Raw genomic sequence first — 26,832 nt, 5'->3', positions numbered from 1 at the left:
CTCCCCTCCCCCCGGAAAGTTTGGGGTGCCGGGGGGGGGAGGGGCGGCGCCCCCCGAGGGTCACGCGGGACCCCCCGGGTGGGGCACCGGGGCGGGGGGAGGGGCACGGGGGGGAACCCCCGGGTTGGGGGGCGGGACCCCGAATTTGGGTGAGAGGACCCCAAGTTTTGGGAGTGACAGCCCAAATTTGGGGTTCGGGACCCCACTTCTGATGTTTCAGCCCCAATTTTAGCGTCGCGACCCCAATTTTAGGGTTAACACCCCAATTTTTGGCTTCGGGACCCCAGTTTTGAGTTTCAAGACCCCAATTTTGGGTGTCCGGACCCCAATTTTAGATTTTGGGATCCAAATTTCGGGGTTCCGAACCCCCATTGCGACTTTAAGGACCCCACTTTTGGCCTTCCGCACCCCAATTTTGGGGAGCGAGACCCCAAATTCCGGCTTCGAGAGCCCAATTTGGAATTTCGGGAGCCCCATTCTGACTTTTCCGACCCCAATTTTGGGTGGCCGGACCCCAATTTTCAATTTCCAGACCCCGCTTTTGGGGTTCGGGACTCCCCCACTCAAATTCTCCCATCTCAATGTTGTGGCTCCGCCCCCTCCCCTTTTGGGGCGTTCCCTTTGGTGGGTGGGGTCTCCGCTGTCCCCTCCCCCCCCCGCCGCGCTGACCCCTCCCCCAATGTCCCCGCAGGACCCCTCAGCTCCGGGAGGAAGATGAAGCCGGCGAGGAAGGCCGGCGGCTCCTCCTCCTCTTCCTCCTCCTCCTCCTCCTCCTCCTCCTCCGCCCCGCTCCCCAAACCCCCCCAGGACGACCCCCACCCCTCCCCCCTCCCCCCCCTCCCCTCTCCGCCTCCCCTCCCCCTCCCAGCCGCAAGACCACCACCTTCAAATCCCGCGCGCCCCGCAAGAAACCCCCGGCGACCCCCGAGGGCGACCCCCAGGGCGACCCCCAGGGCGACCCCGGCGGCTGCTCCAGCACGGACACGGCCAGCGAGCACTCCGGCCGAGGGGGGCGGCCCGGCCGGGGTCCCCGCGCCGCCCCGGGGACCCCCGAGCTGGAGGCGGCGTTCCGGCGGCTGCGCTGCCAGCGCGTGCTTTCGCCGCGCCGCGGCGCGTCTTCCGGCCGGCCGTGGTCAAGCAGCTGCGGCGCGGCCACGAGCTCGGCGTGCAGTTCGCCGGCGACCGCGGCGTGAACGTTCTTCGAGGGGGTTCCTGCTCGGAGACCCCCGGCCGTGGTGCTGGACGCCACGCCGCCCGCGGGGGCTCTGAGCGTGGAACGCGGCCGTGTCGCCCGCCTGGACCCGCCGAGACGCTCTACCGCCGGCGACGCGGTGGTGGAGGTGGCGCCAAGCCGCCCTCGTACCGCGTGCGGCGGCGCCGCCGCCCCCGCGCCCCGTGTGGGTGCCGCGCTCGGGCTGCGCCTCCTGAGACCCCCGTGGCGCCCCGCACGGAGACCCGGCCAGCGCCGCCGCCGCCCGCCGGCGATGAGGACGATGAAGGCGCCCCGCGGCAGCCGGAGGACGCCGAGGTTTCCAAGCTGAGCGCGGCGCCCCAGCGCAGCAGCAGCAGCAGCAGCAGCAGCAGCAGCCGCCGCCCCCTCCTCAGCGAGGAGCCGCGGGACCCCCGCCCCAACCCGCCGGGACCCCCCAGCCCAAATACAAGAAGGGGGACGTGGTCTGCACGCCCAACGGCATCAGGAAGAAATTCAACGGCAAGCAGTGGCGGCGGCTCTGCTCCCGCGACGGCTGCACCAAGGAGTCCCAGCGGCGCGGCTTCTGCTCCCGCCACCTCTCCATGCGCACCAAGGAGCTCGAGGGGCTGCCCGAGCCCCGCCCGGGCCCGCCGGGACCCCCGAGCCAGCGCGGGGGCAGCGCGGATTTCGAATGGGGCGACGAAACGTCCCGGGAGAGCGAAGGGGACGCCCGGGGCCGCCCGGGGCCGCCCAACCCGGACCTGTCGCGCTTCGAGTTCGACGAGTGCGAGGCCGCCGTGATGCTCGTGTCGCTGGGCTCGTCCCGCTCGGGGACGCCGAGCTTCTCGCCGGCCTCCACGCAATCCCCGTTTCGCCCACGCCGTCCCGTCGCCCTCGCCGCTGTTCGGCTTCCGCCCGCCAACTTCAGCCCGGTCACGGCCTGCGCCCCGCGCCTGGCGCCACCTGAGCTTCGGGCACCCCCGGCCCGGGGAAGGCCTGAGCCCCCCGCCCCCTCCCCTCCCCTCCTCCTCCTCCTCCTCCTCCTCTCGCCCCCGCCCCCCTCGGGCGTCCCGCCCGTTTTCCAGCCCGGTTTGCCGTTCCGGTGCCGCTGAGCCCCGGGAAGCGCCAAAGCGACGCGGGCGGCCGTGGGGGAGGGGGCGGCGATGGGGGGTCCCGCGGGGGAGGGGCGGGGGCGATGTTCCGCGCGCTGTCCCCGCTGTTCGCCCCCGCTCCCCGCGGGGGCTCACGGCCGACCCCGGCCCGGGCGCGCAGGGTCCCGGCGGTGCCGCGGGGCTCGCGCCGTGATCGTTCGCAACCCCGAGGTGCCGCTCCCGGAGCCGCTGCCCCCGGCCCCGCCCGCTGCCCCTTCCCCAAAACCGCCCCCCCTCCCCGCAGCCCCCCCCGCTGGCCGCCCCCGTGCCCATCAACGCCGGGAGGCTCCGCCCCGGCCCCGCCCCACCGGGCCGCGCCCCTCCCCCGCCCTCCGCCGCCGCCCCTCCCCCCGCCGAGGCAGGGCCCCCGGGGCCGGGGCCGCTTTCGGGGGGCCCCCCCTGCACCCCGTGCCCTTCCATCCCTCGCCCGCCGCGCTGCTGCCGCTGCTCGTGCCCGGAGAGTTCGGGGCGCCCCCGGCGGCGCCGCGCAAGGAGATCGTCATGGGCCGGCCGGGCACAGGTACCGGGCTGCGGGGGCTGGGGGGTTCGGGGGGTTTGGGGGGGGGTTCGGGGGGGTTTGGGGGGTTTGGGGCATTTTGGGGGGATTCAGGGGGGTTTGGGGGGGGTTTGGGGGGGTTCAGGGGGGTTTGGGGCATTTTGGGGGGTTTCAGCTGGTTTTTGGGGGGGGGGATTGGGGAGATATTGGGGGAATTATTGGGAGTTTGGGGGGTTGGGGTGGATTTGGGAGAGTTTGGGGTGGATTTGGGAACTTTTGGACGGATTTTGGGGTGGTTTGGGGAGGTTTTGGAGGAGTTTGGGGGGTCTGGTGGGGATTTGGGGAAGTTTTCAGTGATTTTGAGGAGGTGTTGGGGTATTTGCAGGAGATTTGGGGAGGTTTCGGGGGTTTTGAGGAACTTTGGGGGAATTTCAGGGGGATTGAGGGAGTTTTGAGGAGTTCTGGGGAGGTTTTTGGTGGTTTTGGCGTTTTTGGGTGGGGAACGAGGTCAGGGGGTCGCAGGGGGTGACGTCACAGTGACGTAATAGTGAGGTCATGGTGGGGGCGCAGCTGTCACGATGGGATTCCGTGTCTTTATGACATCACGGTGATGTCACAGTGACGTCAGAGCGGTGCCGGGGCTGTCAAGGTGGAGTCGAGAGCGTTGTAGTGACATCAGAGTGATGTCAGAGCTGTGGGGAATGGTGGTGTCGGTTTCTTATGACGTCACAGTGACGTCAGAGCGGCGCCGGGGCTGTTGCACGAGCTCAGAGCGTAGCAGACCCGCTTATATGACGTCACGCTGACGTCAGAGCTTGGCGCGGGCTCCGCCGTGCCGCTTTTCCCGCCGCGGTGACGTCACCCCGCCTCTCCGTGACGTCACGGCCTCGCCTTTCCCTTCACGGGGTGGGCGTGTCCTCGCTGAGCTCCCAGGGAGGGGCGTGGCCTATCCGCTCGGAGTGGGCGTGGTTTCCGTGGCCGCTGCGCGCGCAGCCCGCCCCGGGCGCGGGAGGCGGGGGCGGGCGGGGGGCGCCCTCTCATTTGCATACGCGCGGCGGCTCCTCCAATGGGCGCGCGGCGCGGGGGCGGGAAGCCCCCTCTCATTTGCATACGCGCGAGGGCGCCGTCGCCCCGGGGAGGGTGGGGGGGATTTGAGTGGGCGGGGTGATCGCCCCGCTCATTTGCATACGCGCGCGGCTCCTCCAATGGGCGCCGCGGGGCTTCGCACGCGCGGGCCGCGCCGGCCAATGGGGTGAGGGTTGGAAGGGGGAAGGGAGGGGTGAGGGGGGCAGTTTTGCGCATGCGCGGCGTGAGAGGCGGGAGCAGCGCGGGGGGCGGCGCGCGCGCCCGTTCCCAGCGCGCGCTTCGGGCGCGGGCGGCGGCCCCGGAGCGCGACCCCTCCCCCTCCCTCCTCTGTTCCCCCCCCAAAAAAAAAAATCCCGGGAAGGGGAAAATCCCTCCCCCAACCCCCCTCACACACACAGAACCGAACCGGGACCGACACCGAGACCTTCCACACCCCCCCTCGCATTCCCCTCCCTTCCCTCCGCCATGTCCTCCTCCTCCGCCGCCCTCCCCCCGGCCGCGGCCCCGCGCAGAGGCCTCGGCATGTTCGGTCAGTGCTGGGGGGGGGGAAAGGGGGGAATTTGGGGGGGTCCGTGAGGGGATTTGGGGTTCAGGAGGGGCCAATAACGGGGGAAGGGTTTGGGGTCTGTGGGAAAGGGGTGGGGGCGGGTGGGGGTGGGGAGTTTGTGAGGGAGGAGAGGGGGGTGTGAGGGGGGTGAGGGGCTCTGAGGGGGATTTGGGGGCTCTGAGGGGGATTTGGGGAGATCTGAGGGGGTTTTTGGGGATTTCGGGGTGCGGTTGATGGGATCCGTGTGGGGATTTGCGGTTCGTGAGGGGATTCGGAGTCCGTGAGGGGATTTTGGGTTTCGTGAGGGGGATTTGGGGTCTCCGTGGCGATTTAGGATTCGTGAGAGGAATTCCGGGGTTTGTGCGGGGATTTTGGGGTCCGTGAGGGGATTTTGGGGTCCGTGAGGGGATTTTGGGGTCCGTCAGGGGAATTTCGGGAGCCGCGAGGGGAATTTGGGGTCTCTGTCGGGATTTCGGATTCCGTGAGGGGAATTTTGGGGTTTGTGAGGGGGATTCGGATTCTCTGAAGGGAATTTGGGGTCCGTGAGGGGAACTTGGGGTCTCTGTGGCGGTTTTCGGGTTCGTGACGGGATTTTTGGGTCCGTGAGGGGAATTTGGGGTTTGTGAGGGGTAATTTAGGGTCTGTGTGAGGATTTGGGGTTTGTGAGGAGATTTTGGGGTTTGTGAGGGGGATTTGGGGTCTCTGAGGGGATTTTGACGACTTCTGAGGAGATTTTGTGGTTTGTGAGGTGATTTCGGGGTTTTGATGTGATTTTGGGTGATTTGTGAGGAAATTTTGGGGTCTGTGAGACGAATTTGGGGTTCTGAGGTGATTTTGAGGGTTCCGTGCGGAAATGTTGGGGTTTGTGAGGAGATTTGGGGGGTTTTGAGCAAATTTGTGATTTCTGTGAGGAATTGATGGGATCTGTGACAGGATTTGGCGTTCTCCGTGAGGGAATTTGGGGGTTCTGAGGCGATTTTTGAGCTTTTGTGAGGAAATTTTGGGGTTTGTGAGGCGTTTTTGGGATTCTGAGGCGATTTTGGGTGATTTGTGATTACGTTTTGGGGTTTGTGAAGCAATTTTGGACGTTCCGTGGCGATTTTGGGGGTTTTGTGAGAAAATGTTGGTGTTGATGAGGAGATTTGGGGGTTCTGAGGTGATTTTGGGGGTTCTGTGAGGAAATTTTGGGGTTTTTGAGGCGATTTTAAGATTCTGAGGTGATTTTACATTAGCTGTGTGGAAATTTGGGGGTTTTGAGGAGATTTTGGGGGTTTTGTGAGGAAATTTTGGGGGTTTTGAGGAGATTTTGGGGGTTCTGAGGTGATTTTGGCGTCCTGTGAGAAAATATTGAGGTTTTTGGGGTCTGTGTGAGGGAAACTGGGGGTTCTGAGGTGGTTTTGGGGGTTTCTGAGCCAATTTTCGGGTCTTTGAGGCAATTTTGGGGTTCCTGAGGTAATTGGGGGAGTCTTTGTGGTAATTTTGGGGGTTTTTAGGTAATTTTGGCATTTTGGAGGTAATTTAGGGGGATTTTGAGGCAATTTTGGGGTTTCTGAGGTAGTTGAGGGGGGGTCTTTGGGGCAATTTGGGGGGTTCTGAGGTAATTTCTGGCTTTTGTGGTAATTTTGGGGTGCAGCCCACACCTGTGACACACCTGGGGGGACACCTCGAGTGTCACCTGAGCCGCTGTGGGTGTCCCCCCCCCTTTGTCACATCCTGTCAGGGGGCGCCCATGGGTGTCCCCCTCATGTCCCCGCAGTGTCGCACCCCAGCGGTGTCACAGCGTCTCATGTCTGTCTGTCTGTCTGTCTGTCTGTCCCTGCAGTGTCCCCACGGTGTCACAGCCTGTCAGGGGGTGTCAGGGTCTGTCCCCATGTCCCACCCCTGTCTGTCTGTCTGTCTGTCCCTGAGCAGTGTGGAGCCGCGCTCGGTGCCCGTGTCCCGCTGTCCCCTGCCATGTCTCATGTCTGTCTGTCTGTCTGTCCCAGTGCCCGTGTCACACCCACAGTGTCGCACCCCATCGGTGTCACAGTGTCTCATCTCTGTCTGTCTGTCTGTCTGTCTGTCCCCAGTCTGGACCACAACGTGGAGCCGCGCTCGGTGCCCGTGTCCCGCTGTCCCCTGCCATGTCTCATGTCTGTCTGTCTGTCTGTCTGTCTGTCTGTCCCGGTGCAGTCTGGACCAACGTGGAGCCGCGCTCGGTGCCCGTGTCACAGTGTCTCATCTCTGTCTGTCTGTCTGTCTGTCCCCGTGCAGTCTGGACCAACTACCGTCGTGGTGTCACAGTGCCATCTGTCTGTCTGTCTGTCTGTCCGTGCAGTCTGGACCAACGTGGAGCCGCACTCGGTGCCCATGTCCCGCTGTCCCTGCCATGTCTCACGTCTGTCTGTCTGGCCGTCTGTGTGTCTGTCCGTGTCACACCCCCCGGTGTCACACCACTAACAACGTGGGGTCGTGCACACCCACAGTGTCTCACCTGTGTCTGTCTGTCTGTCTGTCTGTCTGTCTGTCTGTCCCCAGTCTGGACCAACGTGGAGCCGCGCTCGGTGCCCGTCCCTGTCCCTCTCACTTTGCATCTGACCAACGTGGAGCCGCGCTCTGTGCCCGTGTCACAGTGTCTCATCTCTGTCTGTCTGTCTGTCTGTCTGTCCGTGCAGTCTGGACCAACGTGGAGCCGCGCTCGGTGCCCGTGTTCCCCTGGCACTCCCTGGTGCCGTTCCTGGCCCCGAGCCAGCCCGACGCCCCCCCCCAACCCCCGGCCGGGCTGCAGCCCGTCAGCCACCTGAGCCACCTGCCCGCGGCCGCGCCCGGCAAAGGTGAGCGGGGACACCTGGGGAGACAAACTGACACACCTGGGCACAGCTGGGGACAGCTGGGAGACACCTGGGAGACAAACTGACACACCTGGGCACAGCTGGGGACAGCTGGGAGACACCTGGGACACACCCCGACACACCTGGGCACAGCTGGGGACACCTGGGGACAGCTGGGGACACACCCTGACACACCCCGACACACCTGGGCACAGCTGGGGACAGCTGGGAGACACCTGGGAGACAAACTGACACACCTGGGCACACACCTGGGCACACACCTGGGCACACCTGGGGACACCTGGGCACACCTGGGGACACACCTGGGGACAGCTGGGGACAGCTGGGGGACACCTGGGGACACCTGGGGAGACACCCCGACACACCTGGGCACAGCTGGGGACAGCTGGGGACACCTGGGAGACAAACTGACACACCTGGGCACAGCTGGGGGACAGCTGGGGACACCTGGGGACACACCTGGGGACAGCTGGGGACACCTGGGGACACCTGGGGACAGCTGGGGACAGCTGGGGACAGCTGGGAGACACCTGGGGACACACCTGGGCACACCTGGGGACACCTGGGGACAGCTGGGAGACACCTGGGACACACCCCGACACACCTGGGCACAGCTGGGGACAGCTGGGGACACCTGGGAGACACCTGGGGACAGCTGGGGACAGCTGGGAGACAAACTGACACACCTGGGCACACCTGGGGACAGCTGGGGACAGCTGGGAGACACCTGGGACACACCCTGACACACCTGGGGACACCTGGGGACACCCCAACACACCTGGGATATACCTGGGAGACACCCTCGAACACTTGGGACACCTGGGACATGGCCTGACACACCTGGAACACACCCTGACACACCTGAGGACACACTGACACACCTGGGACGTGGACTAACACACCTGGGGGACAGCTGGGGGATACCTGGAACACACCCTGACACACCTGGGATACACCTGGGGACAGCTGGGGACACCCCAACACACCTGGGGACAGCTGGGGGCAGCTGGGGACACCTGGGAGACAAACTGACACACCTGAGACACACCTGGAGACCCCTGGGGCACAGCTGGGGACACCCCAACACACCTGGGATATACCTGGGAGACACCCTCGAACACTTGGGACACCTGGGACATGGCCTGACACACCTGGGGACACCTGGGATGCATCTGGGATGTGGCCTGACACACCCTGACACACCTGGGGACACCTGGGAGACACACTGACACACCTGGGACGTGGACTAACACACCTGGGGGACAGCTGGGGGACACCTGGGACACACCCTGACACACCTGGGGACACCTGGGGGCAGCTGGGGACACCTGGGAGACACCTGGGGACAGCTGGGGACAGCTGGGAGACAAACTGACACACCTGGGACATCCCTTGACACACCTGGAGTATCTGGGATACCCGGGACACGCCCCCTGCCCCACCCGTGCCCCGCCCCAGCCCCGGCCCCGGTGACGTCACAGCCCCTCCCCCGCTCTGTGTCCCCAGAGCCGCCCGAGTCGCTGGCGGTGGCGCCCGAGCCGGGGGGGCGGGGCCAGGGGCCGGGGCGCTCGGGGGGCCACGCGCCCGCCCCCCCCCCGCCGCCCCCGGCCCCCCCCCCGCGGCCACGGCCCCGCCCCCCGAGGAGGAACCGCCCGGGGGGGGCACCCGGCCGGACAGCGAGACCGAGAGTGACCACGACGACGCGTGAGTGACCCCTGGGTGACCTCTGACCCCTGGGTCTGTGACCCCCCTGTGAGCCCTGGGTGACCCCCATGTCTGTCACCCTGTGTCCCCCTGTCCCCCTAGGTTCCTGTCTCCCTGTCCCTCTGTCCCTGACCCCGTGTCTGTCTGTCCCTGACCCCGTGTCCGTCTGTCCCTGACCCGTGTCCGTCCGTCAGTCCCTGACCCCGTGTCCGTCCGTCCCTGACCCCGTGTCCGTCCGTCTGTCCCTGACCCGTGTCTATCTGTCCGTCCCTGACCCCGTGTCCGTCCGTCCCTGACCCCGTGTCCGTCTGTCTGTCCCTGACCCGTGTCCGTCCGTCTGTCCCTGACCCGTGTCCGTCTGTCCCTGACCCGTGTCCGTCCGTCTGTCCGTCCCAGGTTCCTGTCGTCCATCGTGGCCCCGGAGCTGCCGCTGCCGCTGGGGCCGGGCAGGCGCCGCACGCAGTCGCTGAGCGCCCTGCCCAAGGAGGGGGACAAGGACGGCCGCAGCCCCAGCAAGGTGACCCAAAACAGCCCAGAATCACCCCAAAATTACCCTGAGATCGCCCCGAAATCCACCTTGGAATCACCTCAAATTCACCCCAAAATCACCCCAAAATCACCCTGACATTCCCCCTGAAATCCTCCTGAAGTCACCCCAAAATCCTCCTAAAACCGCCCCAAAATCCACCCTGAAGCCCTCCTGAGATCCACGCAAAGTCACCCCAAATTTACCGTGAAATTCTCCTGAAATCACCCCAAAATTCCCCCTAAAATCCACACGAAATACCCTGAAATCACCCCAAAATCCTCCGGAAATTCCAGTGGGCGTGTCCACAGCAGAGAAGCCACACCCACCCATGGCCATATCCCACTGACCCCCAATGGGTGTGTCCACCTGACCCCGCCCCTTTGTGGGCGTGTCCACCTGACCCCACCCCCCCTTTGTGGGCATGTCCCTCTGACCCCCCCCCTTGTGGGTGTGTCCCTCTGACCCTGCCCCTTTGTGGGCGTGCCCACCTGACCCCACCCCTTTGTGGGCGTGTCCACCTGACCCCACCCCTTTGTGGGCATGTCCCTCTGACCCCGCACCTTTGTGGGCGTGTCCCGCGGCAGGAGAAGGACCACACCCACCAACCCATGACCTCTCTTTGGCCCCGCCCACCCATGGCCATCTCCACCAATGGGTGTGTCCCCCTGACCCCACCCCTATATGTGTGTGTGTCCCCTGAACTCCACCCCTTTGAGGGCGTGTCCCTATTGACCCCGCCCCTTTGTGGGCGTGTCCCACAGCAGGGAAGGTACCACACCCACCAGCCCATGACCATTCCCTGAGCCCGCCCACGCCCCATCCCACTAACCCCACCCACCAATATTTATACCCACTGACCCCGCCCCTTTGTGGGCGTGCCCGCGCTGACCCCGCCCCTTTGTGGGCGTGTCCCGCAGCGGGAGAAGGACCACATCCGGCGGCCCATGAACGCCTTCATGATCTTCAGCAAGCGGCACCGGGCGCTGGTGCACCAGCGGCACCCGAACCAGGACAACCGCACGGTCAGCAAGATCCTGGGCGAGTGGTGGTACGCGCTGGGGCCCCGCGAGAAGCAGCAGTACCACGACCTGGCCTTCCAGGTGAGGTTTGGGGGTTGGGGGGGTTTGGGGGGTCACAGGTGAGATTTGGGGGGTCACACATGGGGTCGGGGGGGGTTGGGGGGCTCCTGGATGGAGTTTGGGGGTCCCAGGTGGGATTTGGGGGGTCCCAGGTGGGATTTGGGGGGGTCACAGGTGGGGTTTGGGGGAGGTGTGGGGGGTCCCAGGTGGGGTTTGGGGGGTCTCAGGTGAGATTTGGGGGGTCACAGATGGGGGTCTGGGGGAGTTTGGGGGGTCCTGGATGGAGTTTGGGGGGTCACAGGTGAGATTTGGGGGGTCACAGATGGGGTTTGGGGGTCCCAGGTGGGGTTTGGGGGGTCCCAGGTGAGATTTGGGGGGTCACAGATGGGGTCTGGCGGAGTTTGGGGGGTCCTGGATGGAGTTTGGGGGGTCACAGGTGAGATTTGGGGGGTCACAGGTGGGGTTTGGGGAGGTTTGGGGGGTCCCAGGTGAGATTTGGGGGTCCCAGGTGATATTTGGGGGTCCAGATGAGGTGCGGGGAGTCGCAGTTTAGATTTGGGAGGTCCCAGCTGAGATTTTGGGGGAAATTCCGGAATTTTGAGGAGTTCGGAGCAGCGGCTCCCCCTGCAGGTGGAACTGGGGCATTGCAGGCATGGCCCAATGGGGATTTGGGGGAAATTTTGTAAATTTTGGAGTTTTTTGGGGTTCAGGCGTCGTTTTTGGGGGTTTGGGATGGATTTTGGGGGATCCCAGATGAGTTGTGGGGTTCCCTCCTGAGGTTTGGCGTGGAATTCAGGGGTTTTAGGGTGTTCGGAGCTACCCCTGCAGGTGAATCTGTGCAACTGCACATACTGCTGGATTTGGAGGAATGAATTCTTGAGAATTTTGGCGTTTTTGGGGTTCAGGGTTGGATTTGGGGGGGGTTGGATTTGGGGGGTACAAGGTTGGGTTTTGGGGTTCAGGGTTTTTTGGGGTTCGGGGTTGAATTTGGGGGTTCGGGGTTGGATTTGGGGGTTCAGGGTTGGGTTTTGGGGTTCAGGGTTGGGTTTTGGGGGTTTCAGGGTTGGATTTGGGGGTTCAGGGTTGGGTTTTTGGGGGTTCAGGGTTGGATTTTGGGGTTCAGGATTAGATTTGGGGGTTCAGGGTTGGGTTTTGGGGTTCAGGGTTGGATTTTGGGGTTCAGGGTTGGATTTTGGGGGTTTGGGGTTGGATTTTGGGGTTCAGGGTTGGGTTTTGGGGGTTCCTGACGCTGCTCCCCTCCCAGGTGAAGGAAGCTCATTTCAAAGCCCACCCGGACTGGAAATGGTGAAGTTCGGTAAATTTCGAGCTCGGATGGGGGGGGGGCCCGGGGGTCCCGAAGGACCTCAGCAAAGCCCCCCGGCGGAAAGGGGCCAACGACGGCCCCCCCCCCCGCCCCCCCCCTCCCCCAGGTCTGAGACCCCCGAAACCCCCCCAAAATCCACCCAAAAACCCTCCCCAAAAATCCCCAAAAACCCCACAAAAACTTCCCCAAACCCCCCCAAAATCCACCCCAAAACCCCCTCCGAAACCCCCTGAAAACGCCCGAAAACCCCCCTCAAAAACCCCAAATCCAACCCCAAAGCCCCCCCCGAAACCCCCCCCAAAACCTCCCCAAATCCCCCCAAAAACCCTCCAAAGGCCCCCCCCCCAAAATCCCCCCAAAAACCTCCCAAATCCCCCCCAAACCCCCCAGAAAACGCCCCATAAACTGCCCCAAACCCCCCCAAACTCCCCCAAACCCCTCTAAAGCCCCCCCCCAAAACCCCCCAAAATCCACCCCAAAACCCCCTTATACGCCCCCCCATAACCCCCCCAAAAAACCCCACAAATAAATCCCCAAATCCCCCCAAAATCCCCTCCCCCCCCATCTCTAACCGTGCCCCTCCCCCGCAGGTGGCGCCGACCCCTCCCCCCCCGAGGCCAAGGGGGGGGGCCCGGGGGAGCCGCGGGGGGGCGGGGCCGGGGGAGGGGCGGCCCCGCCCCCTCCGCCCCGCCCCCGCGCCTTCTCCCACAGCGGGGTGGGGGGGGGCGACCCCCGCGGGCCCCCCCTGCACGAGCTGAGCCAGGTGGGGGAGGGGCGGGGGGGAGGGGGGATTTGGGGAGAATTTGGGGGAATTTGGGGAGAATTTGGGGGATTTTGGGGGGGAATTTTGGGGTAAATTTGGAGGGAGATTTTGGGTGAACTTGGGGAGAATTTGGGGGATTTTGGGGGGATTTGAGGGGGAATTTTGGGGAGGAATTTGGGGGGTTTGGGGGCAAATTTTGGGGGATTTGTGGGGGAATTTTGGGGGATTTTGGGGTAAATTTGGAGGATTTTGAGGGAGATTTTGGGGGATTTTGGGTAGAAATTGGGGGATTTTGGGGGGAATTTTGAGGGATTTGGGGGGGAATTTTGGGGATTTCAAGGGGAGGTTTGGGGGAATTTCGGGGATTTTGAGGACATTTTGGGGTCTTTTTTGCCTGAGCATTTTTGGAGAGCCCTAAAGTGGGAATTTTTTTGGTGATTTTTGGGCATCCTTGCCTTGAGAAATTTGGGGCATTTTTTGAGGTTTCTGACTGAGATTTTTGGGCGAATTTTGGGAGTTTCCAATCCAGATTTTTTGGGGATTTTTGGGAGTTTCTGATCCAGATTTTTTGGGGATTTTTGGGAGTTTCTGATCCAGAATTTTTGGGGATTTTTGGGAGTTTCTGATCCAGATTTTTTGGGGATTTTTGGGAGTTTCTGATCCAGATTTTTTGGGGATTTTTGGGAGTTTCTGATGTGAATTTTTGCGGCTCCCTGACCCACAAATCTGGGGAGATTTTGGGTTAGTTTAAGAACATTTGGGTAATTTTTTTGGGACATTTGGGTGATTTTTGGGGTGATTTTGGGGTCATTTCAGGTGAGTTTTGCTGCTTTGGGGTGATTTCTTGGGGAATGCGGTTGATGTTTGGGGTAATTTGGTTTATTTGGGGGGATTCTCTGGGTGATTTTTGGGCCAATTTCTGCCGATTTTGGGTTAATTCCATCTCATTTCTCCCCCCCCCAGCTCTGTTCTGGCCCCGCTCCCTTCGCCGCCGCGCCCAAGGGTGGGGGAGGGGCGGGGCCCGGGTTCTCGCCCCTCCCCCCGCGCTCGGGGGCCCCGCCCCGCCCCCCCCGGGCCCCGCCCCGCCCCCCCCGCGCGCAGAGCGAGGAGATGACGAGCGACGAGGAGCGGATGGTGATCTGCGAGGAGGAGGGCGACGATGACGTCATCGGTCAGGACACGGCCCTCCCCCAACCCCCAAACAACCCCGGGGGGGGGGCGGGGTCACAGGAACCCCTCCCCCCACCCCTCCAACTGCCCCCTCCCTCACCTGTGGCCCCTCCCACTCCCTCCTTTGCCCCTCCCCCCTCTGACCGCCCCTCCCCCCCCATTGCAGACGATGGGTTCGCCCCTCCCCCACCCGACATCGACCTCAAGTGCAAAGAGAGAGTGAGCGACAGCGAGAGCGAGGGGGAGGGGCAGCAGGTGAGGGAATGGGGGAGGGGCAGCAGGTGAGAGTGGGGGAGGGGCAGAGGGGGAGGGGCAGCAGGTGAGAGTGGGGGAGGGGCAGAGGGGGAGGGGCAGCAGGTGAGAGTGGGGGAGGGGCAAATGGTGGGTGGGGGCACGGGGGGGGAGGGGCAGAGCCGGGGGAGGGACAAAGAGGGAGTGGGGGAGGGGCACCAGAGGGGAGGGGCAGGAACTGAGAGTGGGGGAGGGGCAAAAGAGAAAGGGGAGGGGCAAGTGGAGGGGCCGGGGCAGAACAACAGCAAAGGGGGAGGGGTGGCAGGGGAGGGGAGGGGCAGGGATGGGGCAGGTGGGACACGGCAGGTGGGGGAGGGGCCGGGGGTTTATGCAGCAGGGGGTCCATGGGATGGGGAGGGGCGTTGGGGTCCCCTGAGGATCCCATCCCCCCCTCCCCCCCTCATTCTCTCCCCTTCCCCCAGGCCCCGCCCCGCAGGCCGTTCCCGCCGGCGCCGCCCCGCCCCCCCCCGGAGCTGGAGCCGCCCCCGGGCCCCCCGAGCCCCCGGCCCCGCCCCCGCCCCCTACAAGGGCCCGCCCCCCGCGGCCCCGCCCCTCCCCCCCCGCGCCGCAAACGGGCCGAGAGCGCCGAGGGGGGGATGGGCGGGGGGGGAGGGGCCGGGGGCAGCGCCCCTCCCCCTCCGCTGCGCCCCGGCCCCGCCCCCCCCGGCCCCGCCCCCAGCAAGGCCCCGATGGGGGGGGGAGGGGTCGTGGCCAATCTGGTGCTGGGGGGTGGGGGAGGGGCGGGGCCGGGACCCCCTTCCCCGCCCTCGGTGGCGCTGCTCCCCTCCCCCCACCCCGCCCATCCCCCCCCCGTGCAGCTCCTGGCTGGGGGCGGGGCGGGAGGGGGCGGGGCAGCGAGTGGGGGAGGGGCAGCGCCCCCCGCCCCTCCCCCCCCCAACGGGCCCCTCCCCCTGGGCATCACCCAGGTCCAATACATCCTGCCCACCCTGCCCCTCCCCCACGGCAAAGGCCCCGCCCCCAGCGCCCCCCCGGGGCCGCCCAACCCCCCCCCGGGGCCCAACCCCCCCCTGCACTTCGCCCTGCCCCCACCCCAGAACGGGAAAGCCCCGCCCCCAACCGGGGGGGGCTCCGGAGGCTCCGCCCCCAAAGGTACCGGGGGTGGGGGAGGGGGATGGGGGCGTGGCTTCCGTTTGGGGGAGGAGTCTCACATTGGGGGAGGGGTTTATGGTTTCAGAGGGGTCTTGAATTAGGGGCGTGGTCTGAATTTTGGGGCGTGGTCTGAATTTTGGGGCGTGGTCTGAATTTTGGGGCGTGGTCTTAATTGGGGTTGGGTCTCTACAGGATGGGGGCGTGGTCTCAGTTTGTGGGGGGTCTAACACTGGGGGAGGGGTCTCTGGAATTGGGGGCGTGGCCTCAAATTGGTGATGACTGGGGGCGGGGTCTCAGTTTCTGGGTGTGGCCTCGAATTGGCGAGGAGGTTTTATTGGTGGGCGTGGTCTCACGGTTGGGGGCGTGGTCTCGCTGTCTAACCCCGCCCCTCCCCCCGCAGCCCAGCCCTCCCCCCCGGGCCAGGCCCCGCCCCCCTCCCCGCTGCTCCCGGGGAAGGTTCTGGTGCCCGTGGCCCCGCCCGGCCCCGCCCTGACGCCCTTCGGCGCCCCCGGCGCGGCCCCGCCCCCCGGCAAGGTACGGCCCCTCCCCCCATTGCCCCTCCCCCCCTCCCCCTCCCCCACCCCCCTCTGACCCCCCGTTCTCTCCCCTCCCCCCCCCAGATCATCCAGCTCAGCCCCGTGCCCCTGGTGCCCCCCCCGGGCAGCCCCGGAGCCGCCGTGGGCGTGGGCGTGGGGGGCGGGGCCGCCGCAGGCCCCGCCCCTCCCCCCAAGGTGCTGCTGCCCCCCGCCCGCATCGCCTACGTGCACCCGGCCCCGCCCCCGCCCGCGCAGGCCCCGCCCCCCGTGCTGGGGTTCACCGCCCTGCTGCAGGGTAAGGGGGCGGGGCGATGGGGAGGGGGCGGGGCAATGGGGAGGGGGCGGGGCAATGGGGGGAGGGGCGGGGCAGTTGGGGGGAGGGGCGGGGCAATGGGGAGGGGGCGGGGCGATGGGAGCACAGGGGTGGGGGGGAGGGAGTTTTGGGGGAATTTAGGGGGGATTTGGGGCTCCGTTGGGTTGTTTTGGGGGCGATTTGGGAATAACTGGTGATTTTGGGGTGATTGTGGAGATTACTTGTAAATTTTGGGGTTAATTTGGGTTTTTTGGGGTATGATTTTCTGGTTTTGGGTTTATTGGGTGATAATTCTGGGTTTTTTGGTTGATTTTGGTTTATTTGGGGTTAACTTTGGGTGGATTTGGGGTTACAGTTTCCGGGTTTTGGCTCTGACGTTTGGCCCCGCCCCCAGGGCAGGGCTCCCTGCTCGGCCCCGCCCCCGTGGGGGTCTCGGCCCTGCCCCCCCCCCAGCTGCCCCCCCCCAGCTCGGGGGGTCCCGTCCTGGCCGCCATTTACCCGGGCGGCCCCGCCCCCGGCCCCGCCCCCGCGCCCGGATTGGTGTACAGCGTGGCTGGCTCCGCCCCCCCGGCCCCGGCCCCGCCCATCCTGCCCAAGGCCGGCCCCGCCCCCACCCTGGCGGCTGCAGGTAAAGGGGGCGGGGCCTGTGGGAGGGGGGTGGGGCCCGGTGGGAGGAGCCTCTGGGAGGGGTGGAACCTTTTGGATGGGCGTGGCTTGGGTGGGGTCACTTTAAATGGGTGGAGCTTGGTGGGAGGAGCTTCCTAAAGGGGGTGGGGCCATGGGGTGGGCGTGGCTGGGGCAGAGTGACTTTGACAGGATAAGGCTCAGTGGGTGGAGCTTTGCAGTGGGCGTGGTCAGTCCAAAGGGGCGGGGCATTGGTAGGGTGCAGCTCAGTGGGAGGAGTTAGTAAGGGGTGGTGCCTTGGGTGGGCGTGGCCACTTTAAAGGGGCGGGGCTTCCAGAGTGGGAGGGGCTGAGTGGTGGGAGTGGCCTTAAAGATGGGAGGGGCTTAGAAGGGTCATGACGATGTTTTGTGTATGCAAATGCGGGGGTGTGGTCTGAGCTTAGCCCCGCCCCCTCCTCTCCCCGCAGCGGCCCCGCCCTTCCCCCCCCGCGCCCCCCGCCCCTCCCCCAAGCCCCCCCAGAAGGTCAAGGCCGCCCTGGCCACGATCCCGGTGGGGGGAGGGGAGGCCCCGCCCCTGCCCCGCCCCCCGCCGGACCCGCCCCGCCCCCCTGTGCCCGACCCCGCCCCTCCCCCCTGCCCCGCCCCCTCCTCCTCCTCCTCCCCTCCCCCGCCCTCCCCTTCCCCCCGCCGGCGACTGGGACGCTGCGGCCCCTCCCCCGAGGCCCCGCCCCCCTGCCCCTCCCCCCGCGCCGAGGCCTGGAGCCAGCGGGACCCCGTGGGGGAGGGGCCGCCGAGCCCCGCCCCCCCCGACGCGGTGAGTGACGCCCCTCCCCCCTCGTTACTCCCTTCATTAAGCACCGAATCAATTAACGCTGATTAACCCCTCCCCCAGGCCGAGCGCTGGGCCCCGGCCCCCGCCGAGGCCACGCCCTCTGCCGGCCCCTCCAGCTCCGCCCCCTCTCCCCCTGGCCCCGCCCCCGAGGGGCCTCCCCGCGCGGCCCCACCCCCTCCAGCCCCGCCCCCCGCCGAGGGCGGGGCCAAGAAGGCGAAGCTCCGGCCCCCGCCCCTGAAAAAAACCTTCGACTCTGTGGACAGGTGAGGGGCGGGGCCTAAAGGGGCGGGGCCTAAAGGGGCGGGGCCAGGGGTTCCCTGGGGCGTTTTGGGGGTTCCTGGGGGGGATTTGGGGACATTTTGGGGACGGTTTTGGGATAATTTGGGGACATTTTCCGGAACTTTCGGGGATCATTTTGGGGATGTTTTTGGAGGTTTTCCGGCGTTACGTTTTCGGATGATTTGGGGAATTTTTTTTTGATATTTTGGGATTTTTTGGGGACGCTTTGGGGGCGTTCTGGGGATGATTTTTGGATAGCTCGGGAGATTTGTGTCGATATTTTTCTGTTTTTTTTCGGGATTTTTTGATGATATTTGGAGATGTTTTTGGGGTCGCTCTGTGGGATATTTTGGGTCTTTTGCCCCAGAGTCCTGTCCCGGGTGGATTTCGAGGAGTTATTTGGGATTATTTGGGGTTTGGGGGATTTTTTGGGGATCATTTTGGGGTCACTTTGGGATGTTTTGGAGCCGTTTTCGGGGTGGTTCTCCCCTTTTCGTGTCCTGTCCGAGGCGGATTTCGAGGAGCGCTTTGGGGTTATTTGGGCTGTGGGTTTCTCAGGGATCAGGGGATGATTTTTGGGAAAACTTAAGGTTAATTTTGGGATATTTTGGGGCAGTTTTCGGGCTGTTTTGGGGCAGTTTTTGGGCTGTTTTGGGGCAGATTTTGGGCTGTTCTTGGGGCAGTTTTTGGGCTGTTTTGGGGCAGTTTTCAGGCTGTTTTGGGGCAGTTTTCGGGCTGTTTTGGGGCAGATTTTGGGCTGTTCTGGGGCAGTTTTTGGGCTGCTTTGGGGCAGTTTTGGGGCAGTTTTCAGGCTGTTTTGGGGCAGTTTTGGGCGGGCTGTTTTGGGGCAGTTTTTGGGCTGCTGTGGGGCAGTTTTTGGGCTGTTTTGGGGCAGTTTTTGGGCTGTTTTGGGGCAGTTTTTGGGTTTTTGGGCTGTTTTGGGGCAGTTTTGGGCTGTTTTGGGGCTTTGGGGGTGCTGTGGGGTGTTGGGCTGGTTTGGGGCAGTTTTCGGGCTGTTTTGGGGCCCAGGGTGCTGTCCGAGGTGGATTTCGAGGACCGCTTCGCCGAGCTGCCCGAGTTCCGGCCCGAGGAGGTTCTCCCCTCCCCCACCCTGCAGGCTTTGGCCACCTCCCCCCGAACCATCCTGGGCAGCTACCGGAAAAAGCGCAAGAACTCCACAGGTGACCCCTGACCCCGCGGTGACCCCTGAGTGACCTCCGAGTAACCCTGACCCCCGCATGACCTCTGACCTTTGAATGACCCCTGAGTGACCTGAGTAACCCTTGACCCCTGAGTGATCTCTGATCCCTGGCTGACCCCGATCCCTGAGTGACCTATGACCCCTGAGTGACCTCCGAGTAACCCTGACCCCCGCATGACCTCTGACCTTTGCATGACCCCTGAGTGACCTGAGTAACCCTTGACCCCTGAGTGATCTCTGATCCCTGGCTGACCCCGATCCCTGAGTGACCTATGACCCCTGAGTGACCTCTGAGTGACCCCTGACCCACAAGTGACTCTCTGACCTCTTGGAGTGATCTTTGAACCCTAAGTGACCCCTGACCCCGGAGTGACCCCTCTGATCTCTGTCTGATCCCTGAGTGACCCCAAATGACCCCAGCGTGACCCTAAATGACCTTTAGCCATCTCGGTAACCCCTGAGTGAGCCCTTAGTGACCTTAAGTGACCTTTAATGACCCCTGGGTGACCCTAAAATGACCTTTAATGACTCCTGAGTGACCCCTGACCCCTGTGTGACCCCTGGCTGATCTCTGACCCCTGTGTGACCCTTGGCTGACCTCTGACCCCTGTGTGACCCCTGTTTGCCCCTTGCCCAGAGCTGGATGCCCCCGGGGCTGACCCCTGAGTGACCGCTTAGTGACCTTTAATGACCCCTGCGTGACCCCTGTCTGACCCCTGACCCCTGCGTGACCCCTGCGTGACCCCTGACCCCTGCGTGACCCCTGTGTGACCCCTGCGTGACCCCTGCGTGACCCCTGTGTGACCCCTGACCCCTGCGTGACCCCTGCGTGACCCCTGCGTGACCCCTGTGTGACCCCTGCGTGACCCCTGCGTGACCCCTGCGTGACCCCTGGGTGACCCCTGGGTGACCCCTGACCCCTGCGTGACCCCTGGGTGACCCCTGGGTGACCCCTGACCCCTGCGTGACCCCCTGCGTGACCCTGTTTCCGCAGAGCTGGACGCCCCCGGGGACGACCCCTCCTCCCCCAAGCGGAAGCTGCGGCGCCGTTCGAGCTGCGGCTCCGAACCCTCGACCCCCAAAAGCGCCAAGGGCGGCGAGGGGGAGGGGCCGGGGGAGATCTTCACCTTCGACCGACAAGGTGGGGGAGGGGCCCGGGGTGGGGGAGGGGCTGAAATGGGAATGGGGGAGGGGCCGGGCGAGAGCTTCGCCTTTGACAAACAAGGTGGGGGAGGGGAAACCCCAAAATTGGGGGGGAGGGGCACTGCTGAAGTTCGGGGTCCCCCGAAACCAAGGGCTGTGTCAAATCTGGGGCCGTTTTGGGGCCGTTTCTGGTGATTTTGGGGCCGTTTCTGGTGATTTTGGGGCCGTTTCTGGTGATTTTGGGGCCGTTTTGGGGCCGTTTCTGGGGCTGCTTTCGGTGGTTTTAGGGCCGGTCTGGGCCTGTTTGGGGTCGGGTTTGGGGCTGATTTTTCTGGTTTTGGGGCCATTTCAGGGCTGGTTTTGGGGCTGTTTTGGGGTCGGCTTTGGGGTTCATTTTGGGGCTGGTTTTGCTGGTTTGGGGCCATTTTGGGGTTGATTTTGGGGTCAGGTTTGGGGCTGGTTTTGGGCCGATTTGGGGGCTGATTTTGGAGCCGTTTTTGCTTATTTTGGGGCCATTTTGGGGCTGTTTTTGAGCCATTTTTGAGCCATTTTGGGGCCGATTTTGGGCCATTTTGGGGCCATTTTTGAGACGATTTTGGGCTGTTTTTGAGCCATTTTGGGGCTGATTTTGGGGCTGTTTTGGGGCCGATTTTGGGCCATTTTTGAGCCATTTTGGGATTGTTTTTGGGGCTGTTTTTGGGGGTCTCTGGGGGTCTCACATGCCGCGGTCTCCCAGGAGGCGAGGGTGAGGACGTGCTGGGCGAGCTCGAGTACGACAAGGTGCCGTTCTCGTCGCTGCGGCGAACGCTCGACCAGCGCCGCGCCCTCGTCATGCAGCTCTTCCAGGAGCACGGCTTCTTCCCCTCGGGTGAGCCACAAATGGTCCCCAAATTACCCCTCAAGTGTCCTCAGATTATCCCTGAATTATCCTAAAAGTATCCCGAAATTATCCCCAAATTATCCCCAAATTATCCTGAAATTATCCCCAAATTATCCCCAAATTATTCCTAAGTTATCCTGAAATTATCCCCAAGTTATCTTGGAATTATCCTGAAATTATCCCCAAATTATCCTGCAATTGTTCTGGAGTTATCCCCAAATTATCTTGAAATTATTGTGAAATTATCCCTGGATTATCCTAAAATGTATCCCAGAACCAGGGCACGGCTTCTTCCCCTCGGGTGAGCCCCAAAATACGCCAGAAACGCCCCAAAATTACCCTGCAATTGTCCTGAATTTATCCCCAAAATGTCCCGAAATGATCCTGAAATTTTCCCTGAATTATCTCTGAAATATCCCAAAATTACCCTGAGTGTCCCCAAATGTCCCCAAGCTGTCCCAAACTGTCCCCAAATTGTCTCTAATTGTCCCAAATCTCCCCAAATGTCCCCAAACGTCTCTAACTGTCCCCAAATGTCCCCAAATCCCCCTGAACTGTCCCCAAATGTCCCTAATTGTCCCAAATGTCCCCAAACTGTCCCCAGATTGTCTCTGACTGTCCCCAAATGTCCCAAATTGTCCCAAATGTCCCCCAAGGTCCCCAAATGTCTCTGACTGTCCCCAAACTGTCCCCAAATGTCCCCAAATTGTCTCTGACTGTCCCCAAAGTCTCTAATTGTCCCCAAATGTCCCCAGGCTGTCCCAAACTGTCCCCAAAGTCCCCAATTGTCCCAAATGTCCCCAAACTGTCCCCAAATGTCCCCAAATGTCTCTGACTGTCCCCATCTGTCCTAATTGTCCCAAATGTCCCCAAACGTCCCCAAATGTCTCTGACTGTCCCCATCTGTTCCAGTCGCCCAGTTTTGCCGACATTTTCCCCACCAAGCTCTGCCTGCAGCTCAAGATCCGCGAGGTTCGCCAGAAGATCATGCAGGCGGCCACGCCCACCGAGCCGGCCCCGCCCACCGAGCCCGACGGCCCCGCCCCCTCCGCCAGCGAGGCCACGCCCCCTCCTCCCCCTCAGCCTCCTGTGGCGGCCACGCCCCTCTCGTCCTCAAACCCCGCCCCTTCCTCGTCTGACCCCGCCCCCTCGGCCGAGGCCACGCCCCCCTCGCCCCCCGCGGGCGTGCGCTGAACCATTCCATGGCCACGCCCCCTTTTTGTTGGTCACGTGACCGGGATCTTTTAAACAATGGGAGAATCTTTGGAGCCACGCCCCCTCCGCTGGTGTCGCCGTTCCTGATTGGGTGGAAGGGGAAAGGGGGCGGGGTTTGGAGGGACACGCCTCCTTTTAGAAGGGGGAGGGGGCGGTACCTCCAGGGGAGCCTGGGGACACCTTGGGGGTGGCACGGGGACACTGGGACCCCTTGGGGACACCATGGGAGGGTCATGGGGACACCGGGACATCTTGGGGACATTTTGGGGGTGGCACCGAGACAATGTGGGGACACTGGGGACATCTTGGGGACACCTCGGGGACACTTTGGGGGTTGCACAGGGACATGGGGACACTGGGGACAGCCCGGGGGTCACAGGGACACTCGGGGGGTCACTGGGACCCTTCGGGGACATTTTGGGGGCGGCACGGGGTCACCTGGACCTTTTGGGGACGTTTCGGGACATTTTGGGGTCTCTCCGCTGCCACCGCAGTGGGCGGAGCCACGACAACGGCTCCGCCAATCAGCAGCGGCCGTGCTGCGGTGGGCGTGGCCAGCCGGACCGAACCATTCCCAGCCCTGGGAGGGGGGGGAAGCGCGCGCTGGCGCCGACCAATGACACCGCGCCGAGAGGGGCGCCCTCGCCGCTGATTGGCCCGCGCGCGTTCCCGCCGGCGCGGATTGGCCGAGGGAGTCTCGCGAGGTTTCGGCCCCTGCTGGGTGCGCGGGCGGCCCCGTGCTCGGCCTCTTCCGGTGCGGCAGCGGCGGCGGCGAGGTGAGGGCGGGAGCGGGGCCGGGAAAAAACGGGAAAAAAACGGGGGAAAAACGGGGAAAAAGGGAAAAACGGGGAAAAACGGGAAAAAACGGGAAAAAACGGGCAAAACTGGGCTGGGAGTGACCCCGCCGCGTGTCCCCGCAGATGCCCGGTGTGACGGTGAAGGACGTGAACCAGCAGGAGTTCGTGAGGGCGCTGGCGGCCTTCCTCAAGAAGTGAGGGGGGAACGGGGGAACCGGGAGGGACCGGAGGGGCTCGGGGGGAACCGGGGGGGTTCGGGGGGAACCGGGAGGGGACCGGAGGGGCTCGGGGGGACCCGGGGGGGGCTCGGGGGGGTTCAACCGGTGCGGGCTCGTACCGTGCGGTCCTTCCCGGGGTTCCCGGCCGGTGTCGTTGCCGTTCCCATTCCGATTCCGGGTTCCATTCCTGCCATTCCTTGCTCCATTAGTCGTTCCCCATTCCCGGTTCTGTTCCCATCCCCGGTACCGGTTTGGTTCCGGTTCTGACCCGGTTCTGTTCCCGGTTCCGTTCCCCATCCCCGGTACCGGTTTGGTTCCGGTTCTGACCTGGTTCCGTTCCCGGTTCTGTTCCCGGTTCCGTTCCCGGTTCCGTTCCCCATTCCCGGTACCGGTTCTGTTCCCGGTTCTGTTCCCCATCCCCGGTACCGGTTTGGTTCCGGTTCTGACCCGGTTCTGCGCAGGTCCGGGAAGCTCAAGGTGCCCGACTGGGCCGACACGGTGAAGTTGGCCAAGCACAAGGAGCTGGCGCCCTACGACGAGAACTGGTTCTACACACGGGCAGGTGAGAGCCGGGCCAGAACCGGCACCGGTACCGGGGATCTGAACCCCGGGTGAGAGCCGGGCCAGAACCGGTACCGGTACCGGGGGCCTGAACCCCCGGGTGAGAGCTGGGCCGGTACCGGTACCGGGGGCCTGAACCCCCGGGTGAGAGCTGGGAACCGGTACCGGTACCGGGGGCCTGAACCCCCGGGTGAGAGCTGGGCCGGTACCGGTACCGGGGATCCTGAACCCCCGGGTGAGAGCCGGGCCGGTACCGGTACCGGGGATCCTGAACCCCGGGTGAGAGCCGGGCCGGTACCGGTACCGGGGGCCTGAACCCCCGGGTGAGAGCCGGGCCGGAACCGGTACCGGTACCAGGGATCCTGAACCCCCGGGTGAGAGCCGGGCCAGAACCGGTACCGGTACCGGGGATCTGAACCCCCGTGTGAGAGCCGGGCCGGTGCCGGTACCGGTACCGGGGATCCTGAACCCCCGGGTGAGAGCTGGGCCGGTACCGGTACCGGGGATCCTGAACCCCCGGGTGGCCCCAAACCCTCAGGTGAGCCCCAGGCAGGTACCAGGGGGGGTCCCAGGTGAGAGCTGGGCCGGTACCGGTACCGGGGGTCCCAAAGCCGGGGTGTCACCAGCACGGTGGGCTCTGCAGGGTCCTGGGGCTGCAGCTGTTACCTGGGGGTCCCTCACCTGTCCCCGGTGTCCCTCACTTGTGTCCCTCACCTGTCCCAGGTGTCCCTCACCTGTCCCCGGTGTCCCTCACCTGCCCCAGGTGTCCCTCACCTGTCCCCATGTCCCCCCGCAGCCTCCACGGCCCGTCACCTGTACCTGCGCGGTGGGGTTCCCATTAACCCCAGGTGTCCCTCACCTGTCCCAGGTGTCCCTCACGTGTCCCTCACCTGTCCCCATGTCCCTCACCTGTCCCCGGTGTCCCTCACCTGTCCCAGGTGTCCCTCACGTGTCCCTCACCTGTGTCCCCATGTCCCCCCGCAGCCTCCACGGCCCGTCACCTGTACCTGTGGGGCAGGGCTCCCATTAACCCCAGATGTCCCTCACGTGTCCCAGGTGTCCCTCACGTGTCCCTCACCTGTCCCAGGTGTCCCTCACCTGTGTCCCCATGTCCCCCCCCAGCCTCCACGGCCCGTCACCTGTACCTGTGGGGCAGGGCTCCCATTAACCCCAGGGGTGTCTCACCTGTCCCAGGTGTCCCTCACACGTCCCCATGTCCCCCTGCAGCCTCCACGGCCCGTCACCTGTACCTGTGGGGCAGGGTTCCCATTAACCCCAGATGTCCCTCACCTGCCCCAGGTGTCCCTCACCTGTCCCAGGTGTTCTTCACGTGTCCCTCACCTGTCCCCATGTCCCCCCCCAGCCTCCACGGCCCGTCACCTGTACCTGCGCAGCAGGGCTCCCGTTACCTGGGGGTCTCTCCCATTAACCCCAGGTGTCCCTCACCTGTCCCAGGTGTCCCTCACGTGTCCCTCACCTGTCCCCATGTCCCCCCCCAGCCTCCATGGCCCGTCACCTGTACCTGCGTGGCAGGGTTCCCATTAACCCCAGGTGTCCCTCACGTGTCCCTCACCTGTGTCCCCATGTCCCCCTGCAGCCTCCACGGCCCGTCACCTGTACCTGCGTGGCAGGGTTCCCATTAACCCCAGATGTCCCTCACGTGTCCCACGTGTCCCTCACCTGTCCCCATGTCCCTCACCTGTGTCCCCATGTCCCCCTGCAGCCTCCACGGCCCGTCACCTGTACCTGCGCGGCGGCGCGGGCGTGGGCTCCATGGCCAAGGTGTACGGCGGCCGGCAGCGCCGCGGCGTCCGGCCCAGCCACTTCAGCCGCGGCTCCGGCGCCGTGGCCAGGAGGGTCCTGCAGGCCCTGGAGGCGCTCAAGGTGGTGGAGAAGGACCAGGACGGGTCAGTTTGGGGACAAAAACGGGGATTTTGGGGAAAAAATGGTGATTTTGGGGTGAAAAATGGGGATTTTGGGGTTCGGATTTATGTGCGACCTCCGCTGCGGCTCAGGCGCTGGAGGGGCTCAGGGTGGTCGAGAAGGAGTGGGACAGGTCAGGTTGGGGTTAAAAATGAGGATTTTGGGGGTTGTGGGAAAAAAACCCCGGTGATTTTCGGGTGAAAAATGGGGATTTTGGGGCTGTAAAATAGGGGTTTTTGGGGTTTGGGTTTATGGGGTCCAGCCCAAGGTGTGGCCCCTCAGGTGCTGGAGGAGCTCAGGGTGGTGGAGAAGGACCAGGACAGGTCAGGTTGGGGTTAAAAATGAGGATTTTGGGGTTTTTGTGGGAAAAAAAAAAATTATTTTGGTGTGAAAATGAGGAATTTGGGGGTTTTGTGAAAGAAACAGGGATTTTAGGGTGAGAAATGGCGATTTTGGGGTTAAAAATGGGATTATGGGGGTTTTTGTCAGTTTGTCTTTTGATCAGTTATCCCATTTTTACCTTTTTTCCCATTTTCACCCTTTTTTACCGTTTCTCCCCCGTTTTTCCCCTCCCAGGGGTCGGAAGTTGACTCCACAGGGGCAGCGGGACCTGGATCGCATCGCTGGGCAGGTGAGCCCTGGAGTTTTCCAGAATTTTCCCTCAAATTCGGCTGAATTTGGGCAATTTTAACCAATTTCCTCTCAAATTTAACCAATTTTAACCAATTTCCCCGTTTTTTTCCTCTTCCAGGTCGCTGCTGCCAGCAAGAAGCACTGAGGGAGCCAATAAATCACTTCACCCCCAAACTCGAGTGTGGTTTCTTGAGGAAAAAACGCCCAAAATTGGTTAAATCTCCCCAAAATAGCACCTGATAACCTAAGGGGGGGAATGCTGAAATGGGGGAGAAATCCTGAATTTGTGGCGAAAAAAATTGCAGCGAAAAGAGGAGAAAATTGCAAAAAATTGTGGTCAAAACTGCAAAAATTTTTCAGAAACTGCCCCAAAAATGTTTTTTAAGGATCCCAAAATAAAAGAA

At 63.6% G+C, this 26,832-nt stretch overlaps 2 protein-coding genes across 2 annotated transcripts; both read left to right on the top strand.

Moving 5' to 3' along the window:
• Window positions 1-1,028: 1,028 nt before the first annotated feature.
• CIC (capicua transcriptional repressor) lies at window positions 1,029-22,362 on the top strand (the record flags this gene model as incomplete). The annotated part of the gene is given in 26 exon segments (XM_030970077.1): window positions 1,029-1,110; window positions 1,113-1,192; window positions 1,194-1,435; window positions 1,500-2,069; window positions 2,071-2,186; window positions 2,278-2,514; window positions 2,588-2,863; window positions 7,127-7,285; window positions 8,810-8,902; window positions 8,905-9,007; window positions 9,404-9,524; window positions 10,454-10,636; window positions 11,880-11,920; window positions 12,651-12,702; window positions 13,666-13,873; window positions 14,039-14,127; window positions 14,586-15,273; window positions 15,674-15,807; window positions 15,894-16,104; window positions 16,517-16,750; window positions 17,214-17,395; window positions 17,639-17,841; window positions 18,887-19,038; window positions 20,053-20,199; window positions 20,938-21,103; window positions 22,002-22,362. Coding segments are annotated over 26 exon segments (5,043 nt in total), but the record flags the coding sequence as incomplete, so codon positions are not given.
• Window positions 22,363-23,001: 639 nt separating this feature from the next.
• On the top strand, window positions 23,002-26,602 carry RPS19 (ribosomal protein S19). Its single transcript, XM_030970093.1, has 6 exons — window positions 23,002-23,072; window positions 23,217-23,287; window positions 23,773-23,873; window positions 25,596-25,779; window positions 26,372-26,426; window positions 26,547-26,602. The coding sequence occupies exons 2-6, from the start codon at window positions 23,217-23,219 to the stop codon at window positions 26,571-26,573; spliced, it is 438 nt and encodes a 145-aa protein (XP_030825953.1). The 5' UTR covers window positions 23,002-23,072; the 3' UTR covers window positions 26,574-26,602.
• The last annotated feature ends 230 nt before the right edge of the window (window positions 26,603-26,832 follow it).

Source organism: Camarhynchus parvulus, unplaced genomic scaffold (genome assembly GCF_901933205.1).
Source record: "Camarhynchus parvulus unplaced genomic scaffold, STF_HiC, whole genome shotgun sequence".
Taxonomy (NCBI): domain Eukaryota; kingdom Metazoa; phylum Chordata; class Aves; order Passeriformes; family Thraupidae; genus Camarhynchus; species Camarhynchus parvulus.
The sequence above is the reverse complement of the archived record's forward strand: the minus strand, read 5'-3'. Positions and strand labels throughout refer to the sequence as shown.